This window comes from Lipotes vexillifer, unplaced genomic scaffold, assembly GCF_000442215.2.
Source record: "Lipotes vexillifer unplaced genomic scaffold, Lipotes_vexillifer_v1.1 scaffold410, whole genome shotgun sequence".
NCBI lineage: Eukaryota > Metazoa > Chordata > Mammalia > Artiodactyla > Lipotidae > Lipotes > Lipotes vexillifer.
The window spans coordinates 489,332-511,034 of NW_006794028.1; the positions used below are offsets into that span (position 1 = coordinate 489,332).

Consider the following 21,703-nt stretch of genomic DNA (forward strand, 5'->3'; position numbering starts at 1 on the left):
CCCAAGGGACAGGTGAGAGTCTCAGCCTTAGCGATGCCAAAGGTCTCCCTTCGTGAGTGCTCTTCTCTCGTTACTATCACTGCTTGACCAGCAAAACCTATGCTTGGAATGTGGAAGATCCTCCAAATAGCAGCCACACCGCAAGTGTTGGAGGGCAATTTACCACTGGAGTGTGAAGGGGTAATGCACGCAAGGGGCAAGGGACGCTGGGCAGAACAAAGGAATACAAGTTCATTGCATCCATTTTACATTAAGCAATGTACTTGTTATAGTAAATTTGAAATATACAGAGAGAAGGGAAAAAACCTCCATACACCAACATTTGAAGACAAATACTATTAATACTTTTAAAAACAACATATTCTCCCTTATTATAAATATATGTATATTTGCCATAAACAGTTTGGAAGATGAAAATGAAACTTCCCAGAATCGTATCATTCAGAAAAAAAACCCCACATTTAACACTGAGATATATTTGCTTCAGTCTTTTTTCTTTTTTAAAATTTACTTATTTTTGGTTGCATTGGGTTTTCGTTGCTGTGTGCGGGCTTTCTCTAGTTGCAGCGAGCAGGGGCTACTCTTGGTTGTGGTGCGCGGGCTTCTCATTGCGGTGGCTTCTCTTGTTGCAGAGCACAGGTTCTAGGCACATGGGCTTCAGTAGTTGTGGCTCGTGGGCTCAGTAGTTGTGGCTCGTGGGCTCTAGAGTGCAGGTTCAGTATTTGTGGCACACGGGATTAATTGCTTTGCAGCATGTGGGATCTTCCTGGACCAGGGATCAAACCCATGACCCCTGCATTGGCAGGCAGATTCCTAACCCCTGCGCCACGAGGAAGCCCCTCTATTTTCTTTTCTATTACAAAGTCATACTTGGTTAATGTAACGAACATCCAAGCATTAGAGAAATTTATACTTTAGAAAGTGAAAATTCTCCATATTTCTGACTCCAGATATAACCGCTGTTAACATCTGGTGTATTCTTTCTCATATTTTTTCCTATATATAACCCAAATTACATTTTTTTAAATTATGAAATAAGATCTCACTCTAAGTACTGTTTTGCAACTTGCCTTTTTCTCCTTATGATATATCTTGAATATCTGTTAATGTAAATACATAAGTCTATCTCATTCTTTTTAAAAGTTGACATACTATTCCATTGTATGAGTGCGTCCAAATTTAGTTAACTAACATACTGGTGGACAATAAAATAATTTCCAATTAAAAAAAATTTTATTGAAGTATAGTTGATGTATTGATATAATAATTATATAAGTTACAGATGTACAACACAGTGATTTACAATTTTTAAAGGTTATACTCCATTTATAGTTATTATAAAATATTGGCTATATTCACTGTGTTGTACAATATATCCTTGTAGCTTATTTTATACATAATACATGTAGTTTGTACTGCTTTATCTCCTGCCCCTCTCCCCTTCTCTTCCAATTTTTAAATATAAACAGTGATGTCAGGAGCAGCTTGCATGTATGTATATATATGTATACATGCATGCACACAAACATATACATTTGCACAGATCCTGGTGCTTCTTAACTAGTCTTTATGAACATACAAACATATGTTACACCAGTTGTCTATTTTCCAGGGTTGTGTTTCAGTGAGTAAACTTGAGAGATGACATAACATCTCTAAGAAAAATGCAAGCTTGCTTACTGCTTGCTATAAAAGCAGTGGAGTCTCCAGTTCAGTGTTCCTCAGCTGTGATAAAAATCTGCTATGTGCACAGAATCCATCTGGGCTCCTCTGTGTTTCTCCTATGTAACTTGGGGAGCAAGGGAAACCAATGTGACACAATACGTTGCTTGTTGTAATTCAGTTCTTTATCTCTGACCCACGAGGCTTACCTTCGCTGCCAGCATCCATGAAATAGTAAAAGGCTAACATTAGCTTGTAAGTAAGGTAAAATTTCAGGCCCTGACAAAAGTAGTATATTGTTACTGTGTGAGAAAAACACTAAAGTATTTTTGTCAACTGTGTTTATAATGGTTACATAATTACCCTTCAGATGGATGCATCATAATTTATACAACTTAACCTTGCCTATTCTTATACAGAAAATTGTTTCCAAATTTTGCTAATCTCTAGTATGTTGAATTCATATCTAAGTCTTTGTCTCCGTTTCTGAATAGCTGCCTAGGATAAATTTCAAAAAGTAGAATTGCTAGGTCAACCGGTATAAACATTTTTGTCTTTTTTTTTTTTAATTGAGATACAGTTGATTTACAATATTATATTAGTTTCAGGTGTACAACATAGTGATTCAATATTTTTATGGATTATACTCCACTTAAAGTTGTTACAAAATACTGGCAGGCTTCCCTGGTGGCGCAGTGGTTAAGAATCCACCTGCCAACGCAGGGGACATGGGTTCGAGCCCTGGTCTAGGAAGATCCCACATGCCATGGAGCAACAAAGCTCGTGCACCACAACTACTGAAGCCCACGTGCCTAGAGCCCATGCTCCGCAACAAGAGAAGCCACCGCAGTGAGAAGCCCGTGCACCACAACGAAGAGTAGCCCCCACTTACAAGCCCACATGCAGCAATGAAGACCCATAACAGCCAAAAATAAATAAAATAAATAAATTTTTTTAAATGTTAAAAAAAAACAAACGGGCCCTAATCAAACTTAAAACAAACAAAAAACAAAATAATGGCTATATTTCCCTGTGCTGTACAATATGTCCTCGTAACTTATTTTATACATAGTAGTTTATACCTCTTAATCCCCTTCCCCTATCTTGCCCCTCCCTCCGACTCTCTCCCCACTGGTACCCACTATTTTTTTTTTTAATTGAGGTATAGTTAATTTACAATGTTGTGTTAGCTTCAAGTGTACAGCAAAGTGATTCAGTTAAATATTTTGTTCTTTATATCTGTGAGTCTGTTTCTGTTTTGTTATATTCATTTCTTTTTTAGATTCCACCTATGTGACAACATACAGTATTTGTCTTTCTCTGTCTGACTTATTTCACTGAGCATCATGCCCTCCAAGTCCATCCATGTTGTTGCAAATGGCAAAATTCATTCTTTTTATGGCTGAGTAATATTCCATTATATCACATCTTCTTTATCCATTCATCTGTATTCTGTGTTGATGGACATTTGGGTTGCTTCCATATCTTGGCTATTGTAGATAATGCTGCTATGAACAGTGGGGTGCATGTATCTTTTTGAATTAGTATTTTCATTCTCTTTGGACATATAGCCAGGAATTAGATTGCTGGGTATATGTCATATGGTCATTAAATTTTCAGTTTTTTGACGACCCTCCATACTGTTTTCCATAGTGGCTGCACCAATTTACATTTCCACGAACAGTGTATAAGGGCTTCGTTTCTCCACATCATTTTTAAAAGTCTTAGTACAAATTGCCAACGTGCTTTCTAGAAGACTTGCTCCAAAATATATTCCCATTAACTTTATTGTCTCCAACTCAATACATACATGTGAGCAACACACATTAATGTTTTTCTGTGTATTTTTAAATACCTAGTTGTGATCAAACTAAATTCAACTTTTTTCCACTTAACTAATCATACACTTCTCTGCGTTACAATATCTTAATGCCATTTCCAAATACCCACTTTAGTCGTTCATTTATTGTTAGACACTCATTTTTTCCCCTCTGTTGTAATGTAGCTATAAACATCTTAAAAGTGTATCTTTGTGCATAATACTACCCTTGATACTGCACAAGATAACTACACAGATTTAGTATTCAGGCTTTGCTGGCTCAAAATAATATCTACTAGTTAGATAACCAATTTAATACATAAAAAATAGAGATCCCACTCATAGTGCTTACAAAAACGGTTAAGTTCACAGCATAAAGCTAATAAAAACTATAACAAACCTAGGAATAAATCTAATGAAAGTTAAGCAAAACTCTATTTATTAAGGACTTAAAAAAAGGAATAAATCAGGAGAGATTCCCAGTTTACAAAGCTAATAGAAAACTCATTGCCATAAATTCTCCCCCAATTACTCTATATATTCAGTGCATTTTAATTAATAGATTGACAAGGTTTTTCATAGACCTTGGAAAGCCAATTCCAAAATAGGTAGGAACCAAACCACCTAGCAGTTCTACTCCTAGGTATATACTGAAGAGAACTGAAAGTTTATGTTCACACACAGACTTGTAGGCAGATGTTCATAGCAGTATTACTCAGAATAGCCAAAAAGTGGAAACCACCCAAATTAACTGGTGAATGGATAAACAAAACATATATCTTTACAAGGGAATGTTATTCAGCCATGAAAAGGAATGGAGTACTTATATATGCTATGAGGTAGATGAATTTTTAAACATTATGCTGTGTGAAAGAAGCTAGACATAAAAGGCCACATACTGTATGATTCCATTTGTATGAAATATACAGACTAGGCAAATCTGCAGAGACAGAAAATAGATTAGTGGTTGACAGGGGCTGAGGAGGGAGGATGGCATATGACTGTAAATGGGGTTGGGTTTCTTTTGGGGGTAGAGAAAATGTTTTGGAATTAAATAGATGATGTACAACCTTGTGAACATACTAAAAACCACTGAATTTCACACTTTAAAAGGGTGAATTTTATAGTATATGAATTACATCTCAATTTTAAAAACTGTTAAAACTGATATGAAAGAGTAAAGGCCACTTGCAAAAACTGTGAAGAATATTGCAGGGAGAGGAGGCTAGGGGAACTTGGCCTTCCTGAGATCCAGCCATAATACAAAGCTATAGTGATTAAGAGAATGTGCTATCGGTATATAAACAAATGGACCAGTGGAACAGAACAAGAAACCTAGAGACAGACCCAGGCATGTATGGAATCTTGATATATGACCACTGTGGTGTTCTAAATCAGTGAAGAAATGATAAAAGAGTCAATACGTGGTTGTGAGATAATCATTTATTAATATACACATTGATTCCAGGTAGATTAAAAACCTAAATGGAAAATGCAAGTTTTATACTTTTACAAGAAAGTATACGGCGATATTTTTATAACCTAATGTAGGAAAGGCTTTATTAAACAAGGCATCAAATACCCAAATCTGAAGGAAAAAGTTGATAAATTTGACTATACTAAAAATTTAGGGGACCCCCCTGGTGCTCCAGCAGGTAAGACTATGCGCTCCCAATGCAGGGGGCCTCGGTTCGATCCCTGGTGAGGGAACTAGATCCCACATGCATGCCGCAACTAAGAAGTCTGCATGCTACAACTAGGAGTCCTCGTGCCGCAACTAAGAGCTTGCGTGTCGCAACTAAAAACGAGAGCAGCCTAAATAAAAAAAAAAAAAAAGATGAAGAAGAAGCTACACGAGCTTAAGAATCTTTAAAAAAATATTTAAAACTTCTTTTCAACCAGGTACTATAACAAAAATAAAAGGTGATCTACAGATGGGGATAATGTATTTGCATATCATTTGCTCAATCATTCAACAAATATTGAATATCCATGATGTGCCAGATGCTATATGACACCAAGTTTCTATGGTGACGGGAATAATGAGGAAGAAAACAAACAAATAAAAAATATATGTAGGAGAGAACGGGGAGAATTACTGGCACACAGGGCAGGGCAAATACCCCAGATATTTGCATGGCCCACTTGTTCCTCCTTCAGATCTGTGGCCACATGTCTGCTTCCCAGCAAGGCCTTTTCTGACCATCCTCTCTCAATTGCAACTCTTACCCTCACCGCAGGAAACCTCACCCTTCATCTCTTTTTCTTTCCTTCACTTTATTTTTCTTTACAGCAATGATCACTTTCTAATGCCAAATACTTTACTTATTTATTTTGTTCTTCATCTGTCTCCTCTCACTAGGAAATAAACTTCATAAGATTAGGGATCACCAATGCTTAGAACAGCACCTATAACATGGTAGGTACTCAATAAATATTTGTTGAATAAATAAGAAAATAGCTGTGTCCTTAATGGCACAAATCAAATTGCCAGGCATAAACTGTTCACAGAAATATTTGTTGAAGATTATATAATCTGTAAAGGAAAAATACTTTATATTTTATTACAGATTATTAAAAATTAAGGTATTTTGCTTAATGCTTTTCCCTAATAACATTGAAGTATGTCTATATACCTACATGTATATATTTACTGGATTTGAAGATTGTTTCCCATCACACTTTAAAATTTTTTAACAGCTTTATTGAGATATAATTCACCTATTTACAGTTCATCAAATTCAAGTTTTTACCACATTCACAGATACGTACAACCATCATCAGTCAATTTTAGAACATCTTCATCACCTCAAAAAGAAATGCAATACCCTTTAGCTATCACCCTTCTATCCCCTGTACCCCATTGCTCTCAGCCCTAAGTAATGAAACTTTCTGTCTCTATGGATTTGTCTAGTCTAAACATTACAAATAAATGGAATCATATATGTGGTCTTTTATGAGTGACATCTCTCACTTAGTGTAATGTATCCATATTGTAGCATGGATAGTATTTCTTTTCTTTCTGTTGCCAAATAATATTCCATTGCATGGATATACCATATTTTGTTTATCCAATCATCTGCTGGTGGCATTTGGGTGGTTTCCACCTTTTGGTTATTGTGAATGGTGCTGCTATGAACATCTGTGTACAAGGTATACATCTAGAAGTAGAATTATTGGGTCATATGGCAATTCCATGTTTAACTTTTTGAGACTGCCAAACCATCCTGTACAGTGACTGCACCATTTTACATTCCTACCAGCGACATATGAGCGTTCCAATTTCTCCGTATCCCCACTAACACTTGTTATTTTCTGTTACTTTTGATTATGGCCATCCTAGTGGGATGTGAAGTGGCATCTCATTGTGGTTTTGCCCATCCCTTTTTACTTCCTCAAGTACCAGCTTCCTTCTCCAGTAAAAGATCTGGAACATCAATTTTCTCCTACTACGTCCTAGTATTGCTTAAAAAATAAATCTGTGAAATGGTATGTGTACACTTCACAGTACCACTTCCGACGCTACAGGTATCTTTTAAATATTACGGTTATCATTTTAGAAATGGTCACTCAAGGTTCTGGCAATTTCTCATGATTCCCTGTGCCCGCCCAGCTCCCTGACACACCGTCCCCAGTTTATGTAATAAGTACATAATAAAGTAAATGCTGAAGCAGAAAATCTCTTGAGGGCCTATATTTCTTCTCTTACTTGATTATATGCTTTTTAAAATAACCAAAACCAATTTCGGTATGTGACTTTTTTTCTGTAAAGGTGACAAATGTGAGGATTTATAGACTGAATAAAAACAGGTGCTGTTGGAAGGCGCAGAGCTTTAGTCAGAGTCAAATGTGGGCAATCAGAATGCAACGTGAGGAGGAAAAAACACCATCCCAGAAGTGGAATCTTACTGAAAACCTTTACCTTCCTCTCCCCACCTTAAAAACAAAAGAAAATATGTTCCACCAAATTCCAAAACTTACATGTATGCATTTGAAGCAATACAACAAGGAGACAGGGTGGAGATGCATTCTGCAGGTTGCCACACAGGTTGAAAGGCATTTCCTGACAAAGGAGTAGCTACCGTTGGGACACCTGGGTAACTGCATGTGCAAATGAGTGCTGGGAAAGTATTCGTGGGCCTCACCTCCATTAAGTATTGATACTTTGCGGAGTCATTACAGGTTATGAAACTTAGTGTTCTAGACCTTATACTTAGGGGAAAGCAGTAAAAAGCAGTTCAAGAAACACAGCCGTAGTTGAACAGTTCAACAGGAGTGGTGGTTACTGAAGGAAAATAATGACGGATCCAGGTTTTGGAAAGTTGAGGTCTTGAGAGCTGCTATACCAGTAGAGTGAGGGAAAATACCCTTTTCCCAGACTACAGTTAAAGTAAGCATTAACTCTAAGAATATTCATAACTTACTGGCTTCCTTGAATGTAAAAGGAGTCACATTACAATGATTACAATTATATGATAGTTGCCTTTTTTTTTTTTTTCTCCCCATGGTCAAGTCACCTCGAATCAAAGAGTAGAAGACCACTGGTGGATAAGGAGTGAGCAGGGTCAGACCTCCCACAAACTCAGAATTTTATGCCCAACATCAGCAAAAGAAGAATTCAGCCCAGGTCCTCAGGAGCCCGATTTATCCACAAGGAATCAGGCTAATCACACGTATTCAAAGAGCTGCATAGATATAAATGGGTGGTGCTTCGCAAGTTTCTGGCTCCAGAGTTGGAAGAGACCCTAAAGACTACCTAGAGCAAACTACCTTCCTATGACACAGGCCTGTCAGGGGCTTGAAATCACTGCCATATTCTAGCCAAGTTGTTTCATTTATTGTGCCTTTGTTCTTAAATTTACAAGGAGGAAAGATTGCGTGTACAAGTGCCTACAATATGGAGGCTATTTAGGGAAAACCTAATAAGATATAGCATTTGTGTTTTCCCAACCAGCCTTAGGCCACCCAACTAACGAAGCCTCCGCCTGAGTTTTTATCTAGAGGATGCTGGCGCGCCACTTAGCTGCCCACCTTGAGCATGTTCTTTCTGGAAAGCGACGGTGGGAGAAGGGTATCATAGCTAGTATTTAACTGAGCCTTTACTATACCAACGACTGCGCCTTAGTGGTAACTCATTTGGTGGTCCAATAATCCTACGAGGCGGGTCCTACTTTACCTCTATTTCACAGATGAAGAAATTGAGCTAGGGGTGAATTACTTTCTCAAGGTCACACAACCACTCAGCGGCGGAGACCACCGTGAAGGTAGGCAGTCTGGCTACGGGGAGGCGGGAGAGGAGCCCAGCGGAGGACGGAGGAGGAGGGAGGGAAAGTGGGACAGGGCGGAGCGGGGGGACGGGGATGGGACACAGCGGAGTAAGTACCAGCAACGCCTTCCACTGACTGACTGGCACATTTCCATCACCTAAGCTTCTGGCGTCACCGCCAGGAATGGAAAATTAAAGACTCCTAACTCTGTAAGGTTCCGCCTCGATCCCAAGAAGACCATCCCACAGGACACGCAGCACTGATCCCTTCCTCACCTGCCGGCCCCGGGCGCCCCAGGGCAGGCTCCAGCGGCAAACTACAACCCCCACTATACACCGCGCGGGAGGCGGGGGCCACGCCGAGGGAACGCGAGGGTGCTCCAAAGGTGCCTTGAGAAAAAAAAAAAAAATCACGTACATCTTTCGTCGCTTTCCCGCCTTCACACTGCTCTCACCCTCAGGGGGATGCATCGTCTCTTTTAATGGACGGCTCATGCAGAGAAGCGTGTAAAGTCGTTTCTGTCTTCAGGCACAGCAGAGGGCAGGCGTGACAACGGCTCAAGGGCGCGAGGTCCCCCGGGCCACGCGCGGGGCGGAGCCAGCGGAGGCGGGACTGGGACGCGGCCGGAAGTGTATGAGGGAAAAGGGAGAAGCTTGAGTGGCTGCGGGCGTGCGCTTCCGGCCGGGGCGTCGACGTCGGCCGGCTGCGCAGGTTAGCGCATCGGGCTCTTCGGCCGCTGCTGTACGCATCGTGCACGCCCCGAGGCGCCGAGTGTCGTCTCTTCTCGCCGTAGGCCGTGACGACATGAGCAGCAAAGAAGGTGGCGTCCTCAACGGCTTTGGGCGTTATTTATTTATCTCATCCAGCCTTTTGGTCGCGTTTTCCACTTCCCACCCCTTAAAGGTGCCCTACTCCCCGCGCAGGCTCCGGGAGGGGCGGCGGCCCTGGTGATTTCCCGGCCACATTGGCCCTGTTTGCGCCTCTCTGTTTTTAATCCTCGAGCCGTTTTTATCTTAGTTCGGTAATTGCTCCACCTTGTGCCAGATCAAGGTACTCGTTGGGGGAGGCCTGGGTAAGCGTAAGGTTTGTGGGGGAGAAGGCAGGGTTGCTTTTCTGTCGTCTGCTGAGGAAGCCTCTGTGGCGAGGGCCTTGGGGGTGCCTGGTTTTAAAGGAAGGGAGGGGTTTGCCTGTGTCATGTTTTGTCAGCTCCTTGGCGATGGAAGAGCCTTGTCCAACTTTTTTCTCCTTCTCTACGTAAGGATCAGGAGGGTTCAGGAAAAGGAAGCATGACAATTTCCCACACAACCAGAGAAGAGAAGGGAAGGATGTTAATTCCTCTTCACCTGTGATGTTGGCCTTCAAATGTAAGTTTTCTTGTCATGTAAGCTGGCGAAGGGAAGAGGACTAAAGAGTTTGTAAGAAGGATCGATTAGCCATGTTATGCACGTGAAAACAGCCTCTGAGAATTTCCCCGGGGGTTTTGCCATAGTGCTGGGTCTGCCCTCAGAGTTGAGAATACAGACGTCTTGACTCTTTTTCCCATTACGGTTTCGCAGGTAAACATTAGTTATTTAACATCAGACGTGCCACGTAACTAAAAATTACTGTGGACCTGATAAATATATACACTCACCCCCTCCCCCAGGTGTGTGTGTGTGTATCAGGTATATATGTGTATTTTCATTAGGTGTATGTTTTAAGTATATATGTGTGTATATGTATCAGCTATGAGTGTGTGTGTATATATATATCTGTATCTATATCTATATCAGCTGTATATATACGTATATTTAATTTTTCAGTTTTTAACGTGTATTGGTTTTGTTTTCCCAGCTAGACTTTTGAAGACAGGGCCTGTATTTTTGTTTTGGCTGCAGCACTTTGCAGAGAGTGGGAATCCATGTACATGTAAATCGTACATGTACATGTGTTCACAGCTCCCCTTTTCTCAGTATATTAACTTGGGCAAGCTGTTGCAAAACTCAACATAAAACAAAATTCACCTAACTCTTCTCCCCAGCATCCTATTTTTTTTTGACCAAGCCGCATGGCATGCAGGATCTTATTTCCCTGACCAGGGATTGAACCCATGCCCCCCTGCCGTGGAAGTGTGGAGTCCTGACCACTGGACCACCAGGGAATTACTCCAGCACCCTGTTCTTTACAGTTTCTGTAGTTCAGGAATCCGAGAGGGGGCTTAGTTAGCTGTTGGTTCTAACTTGCAGCCATCTGAAGGCTTGAATTGGGTTGAAGGATCCACAGCTATCGGCAAGCTAGGCCTTCTGCCAACAGCCAGCTCTGGGTTCCTCTCCACGTGGACCCCTCCATAGTACTGCTTGAGTGTCCTCATGTTGTGGCGTCTGGCTTCCCCTGGACCGAGGAAGAGAAAGAGACCACAATTCTCTTATGTCCTAATCTTGGACATCATACACTGTCACTTTTGCTACAGTTCTTTTGTTACAAATGAGGTAGTTTTAAAACTCTGCCTCATATTTAAGAGGAAGGGAATTAGGTTCCTCTTTTTGAAGGGAGGGGTATCAGGTGATTTGTGGACATATTTTAGAACTGCCACAGCACATACAGTGATCTTCAGGGGTGTAAGACAACTAGTTGTAATTGAGTAGAGATCATATTGATAGAGCTATATACTCAGTGGAAAAACTATCGACACACTGGGGCAAGTATTGGGTTGGCCAGAAAGTTCGTTCGGTTTTAAGTAACTATAAAAGGCATTTTTCATTTTCACCAAGAACTTTATTGAGCTACGTATTCATTAACCGAACGAACGTTTTGGCCAAGCCAATATTCCCCACCGGTATGTTCTCACACACCCCATACTGAGCTGCTTGTTTCCAAGCATATTTTGCTGTTTTATATTTCTACCTGCCTTTGTGCACATAGTTCTTTAAGCTTGGAATTGCTTCCAACTTGGTGCCCCCGTTGCCCACCTGGTGTACTGTAGTTTTCTTCAAGACCCAGGTCAAGTAGCTTCTAACCTTTGAAGCCTTTCAGATTTTCCTCCCAAGCAAACTTGGTGACAAACATTGCATTCATTGAACATCCATGCATTCAGTCAGGAGATATTTATTGAGCATCTGTGTTCTGGCATGTGTTGATAGTGAACAAGAAAAATGTAGTTCCTGCTTTACTGAACCTTTTCTATGTATTGATTATAGCATGATTACATTTAATGCTTTGTTTACATCTCTGTCTCATACTGGACTGAGCTCATTGAGGGTAGAAATTGCCTTAACTTTGTATTTACAGTATATAATTCACAGTGGTCATTAATGTAGTCAAAATAAATAGTGAATACATTTGATTGTCTTGAAATATTGGGCAAAATCCTAGCCTAATTATTATTTCAGTAATAAAGGACGAGATGTATTTAGGTCTTTTTCAACTACTAATTTGGTTCATAGTTAAGTCAGGTTCTGAATAAACCTTTGTATTCAGAATTCCTCTGTGGATTGCTCCCTATAGGACAGGCAACTTGCTAGGTCTTTGGCGTGACAGTGCTTCTGAAATAAAGTGGTTATTAAGATAAGTAAGTGGTTTATGGGTATTTCAACAACTAGGGCTTGAGAATTCAGAAAGTTGATGTCATTAAGGGGTTATAAACTTAATTTTATTTTTTTGTTTTTTTTTTGCGGTACGCGGGCCTCTCACTGTTGCGGGCTCTCCCGTTGCGGAGCACAGGCTCCGGACGCGCAGGCTCAGCGGCCATGGCTCACGGGCCCAGCCGCTCTGCAGCATGTGGGATCTTCCCGGACCGGGGCACGAACCCGCATCCCCTGCATTGGCAGGCGGACTCTCAACCACTGCGCCACCAGGGAAGCCCTATAAACTTAATTTTAAAATTCCAGTTTATTTTTTGTGGATATTTTTATTGTATATGGTAAGGTAATTAAAAATAACTACATAACCTAGCGAGGTAGTTGAAAGTAGCTTTTGTAGGTAGTTATACGTGATAATTTTGTGGTAAAAGTCTCACGTTTATTAGAACAGATACTTGTTACAAAATATATGTCTCACTGTGAGGCTCTGAGTGGTAAAATCCAGTGAAGGCATACCTCTAGTTAAAGAAAAAATATCTCAGTTAGTAGCAGAGTCTTTGATTTCCAAGTACTTTAAAAGTAAATAAGGTGGTTTCTCCAATATTGTTTGATAGGCTTCAAGTGCAGAATAAGCATGCTTATGTTCATAATAATGTGTTCTTAGCATTTCAACAGGAACTTGATGCAAGACATGACAAATACGAGAGACTTGTGAAACTTAGTCGGGATATAACTGTTGAAAGTAAAAGGACAATTTTTCTCCTCCACAGGATTACAAGGTGAGTAAATATCTTCAAAATTTGTCACAGTTGGCTACAGTTTTATACGTTTTATATATATTGTATTTAATATATATCGTAAGTCAGTGGACAGTAACTAGCTGACTTTTTTTGAACACTGGGGTCAGAGGACGTTAGTAGCAGGTGGATTTTAAGAATAAACATTTTAATAAAAATAGGGACCAACTCTTATTTTCAGAACAGCTAGGGATTTATGTTCTGTTAAGGTCGTTCAGCAAGATAGAGCTACTGTTTGTGAAAATATTAAATTTTTAATGGTTTACTAGCACCTGTTACATTAAAGCTTTCCTTGGATGATGTGTGCAGAAATTTTAATATTAGATAAATGTTATATTCTGCTTAACTTACTTTCCCATTCATTTTTCACTTCATTGCGGTTTGGCTTTCTGCCTCACAGAAATGAAATTGCCCTTGTTACTTTCATATTGCTGAATCTAGTACACACTCTTCTGCTTTTTTCTGACTTACATTTTTGCAGCATGTGATAGTGTTGACTGCTTAATTCTTTGAAAGTTCCTCTCCCTTCAGCTCTGTGACATTCATTCTCTAGGGCTTTAATATTTTTCTAGGTAGGCTCTGTATTTTTAATAGATTTCTTTGTTGCAAGTAAAAGAAGCCAGCTTAAAGTAGCCTAAATTAAGAGGAAGGGAGTGAATTAGGAAGAAGATTCAGGAATATTTTATGAATGCAGTTGGGTATCTCCATCTCTTATCTTGGTTTGCTTCATATTTCATTTGACTAGCTTTCTTTGCTTCTCTGTTCTACATGGGGGTAGAAATCACCCACCCTGCAACTCCCAAAGAGAGATTCTTGTTACATTACCAATTCCAAATGCCTTTAGAAGGATAGCAGTGATTGGCTTCCCACCATGTGTCTTTTAAGTATTTAAGAAAGACCAAATATAATTTATGAGCTTTCTATTATTAAAATATTACTGAAGTATTCTATTCACTTATAACTTTTAAGGTAATTCTGAAATGCTTTAATTTTTATTCCACTAAGTGGAAGCAAATTTGCCATATATAGGTTTATTGGAATGTGGCCCTGTTAACATTTTCTTTTTCATCCTTGACTCTAAAATTAGTTTTTGCTTGTTTTTTGAACCAGTTTTCACATAGCTTGTACACGCTTGAGCTTGTATTATGGAAAGAAGCAACACTGATCTGGTTAGTTATGAACACTTTTTTCCACTAGAAATTGCAGTTTTAAAACAATTGCTCTTAATATTCAGCAGTTTAAAGAAATAGTAGAACTGTGACAGGAGAACATAATATTTTAGAAAAAGCCATGTTATTGTGCACAGTCATCTTGTAAATATTTGTCCACCAAAAAATAATAAATAAGCATTATGGTAAACTTAGAAAATAGTAATCTTTAGAAAAATACAAAATGACAGAAAAATAAAGATACCGAGTGAAAGAAGTCAGTGACAATACACTAGGATAGCCACTATCAATGAGCAGATTTCATATTTTATACTTTTTTATCATAATTGTGTCCATATTATACATATATTTTGATTAGTAAACTGAGAAAATAGTAAACTTCAGAAAAATTATAAACTACAGAAAGTAAAAATACTTTATGAGAGAAATCAGCTAGAGTACATAAAGATAACTACTGTTAATGAGCAGATTTCATATTTTAACTGTACTTTATTTTTTTTAATAGATGTAGGTAGATATCTCTGCTAGTGAGCTTTGGTAGTTTGGTCTTTTAAGGAATTTTTCCATTTCATCTCATAATGTTCTTTTATTATCCTTTAATTTCTGTAGAATCTGTTGTAATGTTCTCTCTCTCATTCCTGAAGTTGGTAATTTGTATCCTCTCTTTTTCCTGATCTGTCTGGCTAGAGGTTTATCAATTTTATTGATCTTAAAGGACTACTGTTGATATCATTGATATTCTGTATGTTTTGGTTTTCTGACACATTGATTTCTGTTATTTCCTTCTTTCTGCTTACTTTGGATTCATTTGCTCCTTTTCTAAAGAGTTTCTTAAGATGGAAGCTGAGATCACAAAGAAGAAACTGAGATCATTTCTTCTTTTCTAATATAGGCATTTAGTGCTATAAATTTCCTTTTTATGGCTCTAAGTACACTTTAGCTGCATTCCACGAATTCTGGTATGTTGTTTTTTCATTTTCATTCAGTTCAAAATGCTTTCTAATTTTCATTTTGATTTCATCTTTGACCCATTGGTTGTTTAGATGTTATTTTGTTTCCAAATATTTAGGAATTTTCCAAGCATATTTTTTATGATTTGAATTCTTTTAAATTTACTGAAGCTTGGTTTTGGCTCAGAATATGGTCTGTCTGGACCTTGTACACTTGAAAAGTATGTGTATTCTGCTATTGTTGGGTGTAGTGTCCTATAAATGTCAATTAAATTGGTTGATGATGATGTTCAATCATCTGTGTTATTTTACTGATTCTCTGTATACTTGTTCTGCAATTATTGAGAGAGGTTCAAATCTCTTGATGATAATTGTGGATTTGTCTATTTCTGTTTGCTCTTCTATTAGTATTTGCTTGATGTATTTATGCTCTTTTATTTGATGCATTAATATTTAGGATTGTTCTCTTCGCTTGATGAATTGATCCTTTATTTTTATGATAGTATCCCTGGAAATATTCTTTGTTTTGAATTCTACTTTGTTAATACAGCTACTCTAGTTTTCTTTTGATTAGTGTTAACAGGGTATATCTTTGTTTGTCCTTTTGCTTTTAATCTATTTGTGTCTGTATTTAAAGAGGATTTCTTGTCTTTCTTGCTTTTTTATCCATTTATCCATTTTATCCAGTCTCTGCCTTTTATGGAGGTGTTTAGACTGTTTATATTTAATGTGGTTATTGATATGGTAGGAATTAAATTGATCCATTTTCCACTTTTTTGCCTTATTTTGGGTTGAATATATATTTTTTAAATTGGGGTATCATTGCTTTACAATGTTGTGAAGACTGAGTACTTTTTATAATTCCATTTTATCTTATTTGTTGGCTTATTAGCTGTACCTTTTTGTTTTATTTTTATAGTGGTTGTTTTATGGTTTATAATATATGACTTGTCACAGTCTGCTGTCCTTACTTTGCACAATACTGTGTTAATTGAAACTTGTGCATCTCAGAATCATGTCTGTCCTTTGCATGGTTCTGTGGTAACATTTACTTTGCAAATTGAGGTCACAATATTGATACGCACACTTTTCAGTTAATGTGATGCTGTACAAGGTAATGACAGCTTGCATATCACTTTGCCTATAGTATGTGAACCCTATAATAGTATACTTCCTTTTCCATTTCACCTCTACAGGCTTGGCCTTTGTGCTACTTTGAAATATGTGCTACTTCTATATTATTTATAATCCCCATAATACATTATTATTTTTACTTAAACAATATGATTTTTATATATATTTCCCATTTCTGGTGTCCTTTATTCCTTTATGTACAGATCCAGATTTTCATCTGGTATCATTTTCCTTTTGCCTAGAGAACTTCCTTTAATACTTTTTGTAGTGTCAGTCTGCCAGTGATGAATCAACTATTTCTGGTCTTGTGTGAGCTCTGTATATCGTTTTGCATGCTCACTTAGGGTGGTTCATTTTTCAGCCTTGGGTAGTTCCCTCACAAGTCTGCACTGATCAGAGTTCAGCTGAAGACTTGAGTGGGTCCCCTGTGTAGATCTCTAAAAACTCTGTGTGTAATTTTCTCCTTTGTTACTCTGCCTTGCAAGTTTTAGCCATCTTTACCAACCTGAACTCCCACTTCCTCCCCCTCTACTCAGGGAGACTCCCAGGGTCCACCTGAGTTTCTCATCCCTGCACTGTCACTGCACTGCAGGCAGTTAGATGAGACAGTCATAGTAAGGCACATGTCCTTTTCTTCACCCTTCTCTCAGGGATCACTGTCCCATGCTGCCTGTTGCCCAATGTCTGAAAACCATTTTTTTTGTATATATGTATTTCTCTTTAGTTGTTTAGTTTTATGGTGGGATGATAAATCCTGTCCATGTTACTCCATCCTGACTAAAAGTAGATGTCTCCAGATGTCATATTTTTATGAACATAATTTTTCTTGTAGTTATGGTCATATTATAAATACAACTTTTTATATTTCTCTTTTCACTTAATATTATAGCATTTTTCCATGTTTTTAACCTTTTTTTTAGTAAACTATAGTTGTAGTTTTGAGTTAGAAGTTTCCAGATACATAGGATATTTATTTAGCCCTATGTTAATTGATACGTAGATTATTTCAGTTTTTCACTATCAAAACATCTGACTGTTGTTTTAAAAGTTCCCAATATCTTGATTACAGTGCTCCTTATATGGAAGAAATACTGACTGAATCAGAAATTAAATTGGATGGTGTCAGACAAAAGATATTGCAGGTAGCCCAGGAGCTCTCAGGAGAAGACATGCATCAGTTCCACAGAGCCATTACTACAGGTGAGTCTAGGTTCATTGTAGTGGTAACATTAAAAAAAAAAATAGTTCGTTACATGATTTATGTGCATTGCCTGAATTTTAATTGATGCTTGGTGAAATATTACTGGCTTTAAAACATCAGAACTTCTGAATAATAATGTAAAGGTAATCTAAAAATGCTTAATGGGCTTTATTTTTCTGTGTAGTGACAGTCATTGATAGATTTTAATAAAGTAACTGAGGACACAGGCTTAATAGATGAACTTTATTCTTGAGTGAGTACGGTGTATTCAGACAGGGCATAACTCATTCCCACTATGGGTATATCTCACTGGGTATGGGTATGGCTCTAAGTGTCAGTCATAGTAAGTTCATGAAAGAGAATGTATCACTTAGCCAGGTGGACCAGAACATCTCATAGTGTGCCTCCATACTGGGAAGTTTAGGGTAGTAATGGGTTTTTTTTTTTGTGGTACGCAGGCCTCTCACTGTTGTGGCCTCTCCTGTTGCAGAGCATGGGCTCTGGACGTGCAGGCTTAGTGGCCATGGCTCCCAGGCCCAGCCGCTCCGCAGCACGTGGGATCTTCCCGTACCAGGGCACGAACACGTGTACCCTGCATCTCCAGGTGGACTCTCAACCTCTGTGCCACCAGGGAAACCCAGTACTGGGTTTTATATATTCATTTAAAATGTTTCATGGAGTACTGGATCTTGGTGATTATCACCATTTGAAAATTAGTTGGCACAAATGTTTAAGGTACTTGATCTGATCCTCTTCATCCTTTTCTCATTGTGAGTTCACTGTGAGGAGAGATAATGTATAATTCAGACATACCCTGAAATTTGCAGAAAGATAAAATCAAAGGTTGATGCATATTTATAGAAGTAAATGGAAGTTCTGTATTCCTTTCTATCAAATAGCTGATTCCACTGAGCTCAGGTAAGTTCAGTAGCAGGAAATGAGTTCTCAGTTTTAGTCTGGTTATCATTTCAGCACTTGTTTTTCAGAAATGTCGACCTGTGGTTGTTGAAACGTGTTGATATTACTAAGAGAAGGTGCCTGCGTGTGTCGGTTAAAACTGGAGGCATGTTATTATAAACTAAAGTGATAACACATTTCCATGAGGAGTCATTATAGTATATTCTGAAAGGGGGTACATTCCCATCCTCATCATTTATTATTTACTATCAGGGGTTTATTTGATTTTCAAAATAATAGCACATATAATAAAAAAGATTTCATGAATTCAGTTTATGTTGCCACATGCAAGCACAGCCTTGCATGTGACAGATTTGGCAGGGTTGGGAGAGAAGATCAGAGATAATGGGAGAAAGAAGGGTGAAGTGAAAGCTGAAGCAAGCCTCTAGAAGAAAACATACGAGAGTATCTCCGTGACCTTGTGGTAGGAAAGATTTTTTTTTTTAATGACACAAAAAAGCATTAACTGCTAAAGGAAAATCGGATCAACAACTACTGAAGCCCGTGTGCCTAGAGCCCGTGCTCCGCAACAAGAGAAGCCACTGCAGTGAGAAGCCCATGCACCGCAACAAAGAGTAGCCCCCACTTGCCACAACTAGAGAAAGCTCACGTGCAGCAATGAAGACCCAGTGCAGCCAAAAATAAATAAGTTTATTATTAAAAAAGGACCATAAAAGGTGAATAGGGACCTCAAAAATGTGAATATTCAGATGACTGTGAATATTCACTAAACGGTGTTCAGCATCATCATTCACTAGAGTAATGTAAAGTGAAACCACAGTGAGATACCATTCATTCACCAGCATGACTAAATCATAAATACTGCCTGTACCATTTTAAAAAACTTTGGCGGCAGTATCTAGCTGGGAACGTGCCTACTATATGATTTACTTCTGGGTATATACCCAAGAGGAGTGAGGCTTATGTCACCAAAAGACATGTGCAAGAAACCTCATAACAGCTGTAATCATAATATCCTAAAAGTAAAAGATGACTCAAATGTCTATCAACAGGAAAATGGGTACATTGTGGTGTAGTTGTACAATGTAGTACTACATAGCAGTAAAAAATAACCGTATGCGACAGCAAATATGAATTTCACATTCTGTTGGGCAAGATAAGCAGACACAAAAGAGTATCTAACTGTATACTTCCATTTATGTGAAGTTCAAAAAGCACAGTTAATCTAGGGACACTGTAGATTTGCTTTATTTGGACCAGTAATTTATTTTGTAGGTCCTTCATGGATCAATGAGTAAAGTATAAGGAAAGGCTTTAAATAAGAGCAAGGACCATATGGATAATGACACTAAAAGAAACCTAGGAAGTCATACTTGGCTTTTAGAACAAAACAGAAATGGAGAAAAAAAAGGCAAAGGGGACATTTCATTGAGTCAGTAGAGTGTTTCTTAAATCAGGAAGGAAGCACTACATTCTTGGAAAAAGTTTAGATAGGACGTTAGTAAAATGGGAGCAATCTTGCTTCAGATATTCCTGGTTCACTGTCATTGAGGATTATTGTAAGCACCGTATTCTGTTTAAGGCCTTTGTTTATGATTTATAAGTTTTCTTTGAGATTACCTACCCAAGAATTAAAAATTTAAGGATTCTCTGTGTCTCACTTTTCTGTAGGAAGTCTTTAAAATAAAGTGAGGTTCTTTAAATTGAAACAATAAAGCTTTTTTTTTCTTAAAGTTAAGGAATAAAGCAGTCAAAGAGGTGTCTGGGACTTAAAAATTTGCTGACAGATATTTTATTTGATAAAATAAGGTTATTTATAATTAGAGTAGCATTAACAATGTGATGCTTATGAATAGCTTGCTGCTTGTAATTGTTAAATGCTTGTTTTGGTGTTACTCCAAATAGTTGTTCTTTTGACTTGAAGATAAAACAATTCTGGCATTGAACTAAAGGAGTTCTGTGCTTTTCCTCATTAAGAACAGTGCCAATGGCACGCAGAGCATGTCCCTAAGGGATACTTGTGTGAGCTCAAACATTGAGTGTCCTGCTAATAATTGAACAACAAGAAGAAGCTAGGTCTGTTTTTTACACATTTCTTATCAGAGTGGGTTACAGATTGTCCCAAGGGATGGTTAAACAAATGACAGATAATTAGTTACTTGAAATAAGTCACTTAAAACTTTTTCTCGTGCCCTGTCATGTTTTTGTTTTTGTTTTTTTTTTCTCGTTGAAAAATTAACAGTTGGGGGAAATGTCCTCCATCTCAAAGAAAAAAATATTTCTTCCTTAGTTTATATCACTGTGATAATACTAAAAATTGTCATTTAATTTTGAGACATTCAGGTGTGCAAAACTCAGTTCAGACCCTAACTAATATTTTAATTCTCTCATCCAAGAATGTGAATGATGGGTTAAGTGAGTGTTTTAGGCCAGTTACAGATATTTTTTAAAGCCATTGTTCTTTATATATTAAATATTTATATTTATATAACCTTTGCCGTATCCCTAAATCATAAATATTATTTTTACCACTTCATAAGTGGGGAAATTGAGACTCACAGGAGTTAAGCAACTTGTCCAAGGTCATAAGCTAGTAAGTGGTACCATTGCTTTCTTTATTATATGGATTTAATTTACCTGTAGACTTCAGAACCTAACCCTGAGTAAAGGCTTTATCTTGCTTAAATTTCTCTTTGCTTAAATATGAAGGTTTTTCTTAAAAACCCAGCACACATTATAGCTCTTGTGTTGCTCTTTTTATTTTTCCATAGCACTTAACACGTTTTGACTTACTCTGTAATCGCCATATTTATTGTGTTTCTTTCTTATTTCTCTCTCCTCTACTAGAATGTGGACTCGACAAATGTCTACAAAAGTTTTTTACTATTAACTGATGTATCCCAGACACTTAATAGCTGTTTGATAAATGTTGACAGAATGAAGAGCAGAAGTATTTTAAAAGGGCTTTTATTGTTGTTCAATCAAATCTTTTATTTGATGATTTGCTTTTGTGGATTTTTGTTTGACTATTTTTTGTTCCTTCCAAAAGGAAACATGTTTCCAGGGGCTGTTACTTAGACATAAGTGCAGAAATAGGATCAATGTTAATATTTAGGGGTGTTCTAAAGCTCATTATATCAGTACAGAGAAATTTGATACCATTTCAGCATAGTAGCAAATCTTCCCAGACCGGGGCACGAACCCGTGTCCCCTGCATCCGCAGGCGGAC

General features: G+C 38.0%; 1 protein-coding gene across 1 annotated transcript in view; it reads left to right on the plus strand.

Moving 5' to 3' along the window:
* Window positions 1-9,476: 9,476 nt before the first annotated feature.
* TSNAX (translin associated factor X) overlaps window positions 9,477-21,703 on the plus strand; it is a 34,487-nt gene continuing 22,260 nt past the window's right edge. Inside the window, exons 1-4 of the mRNA XM_007466990.1 lie at window positions 9,477-9,568; window positions 10,008-10,112; window positions 12,970-13,084; window positions 17,425-17,555. Coding sequence (XP_007467052.1) covers window positions 9,553-9,568; window positions 10,008-10,112; window positions 12,970-13,084; window positions 17,425-17,555 — 367 coding nt within the window. The 5' untranslated portion in view covers window positions 9,477-9,552. The remainder of the gene's footprint in view (window positions 9,569-10,007; window positions 10,113-12,969; window positions 13,085-17,424; window positions 17,556-21,703) is intronic.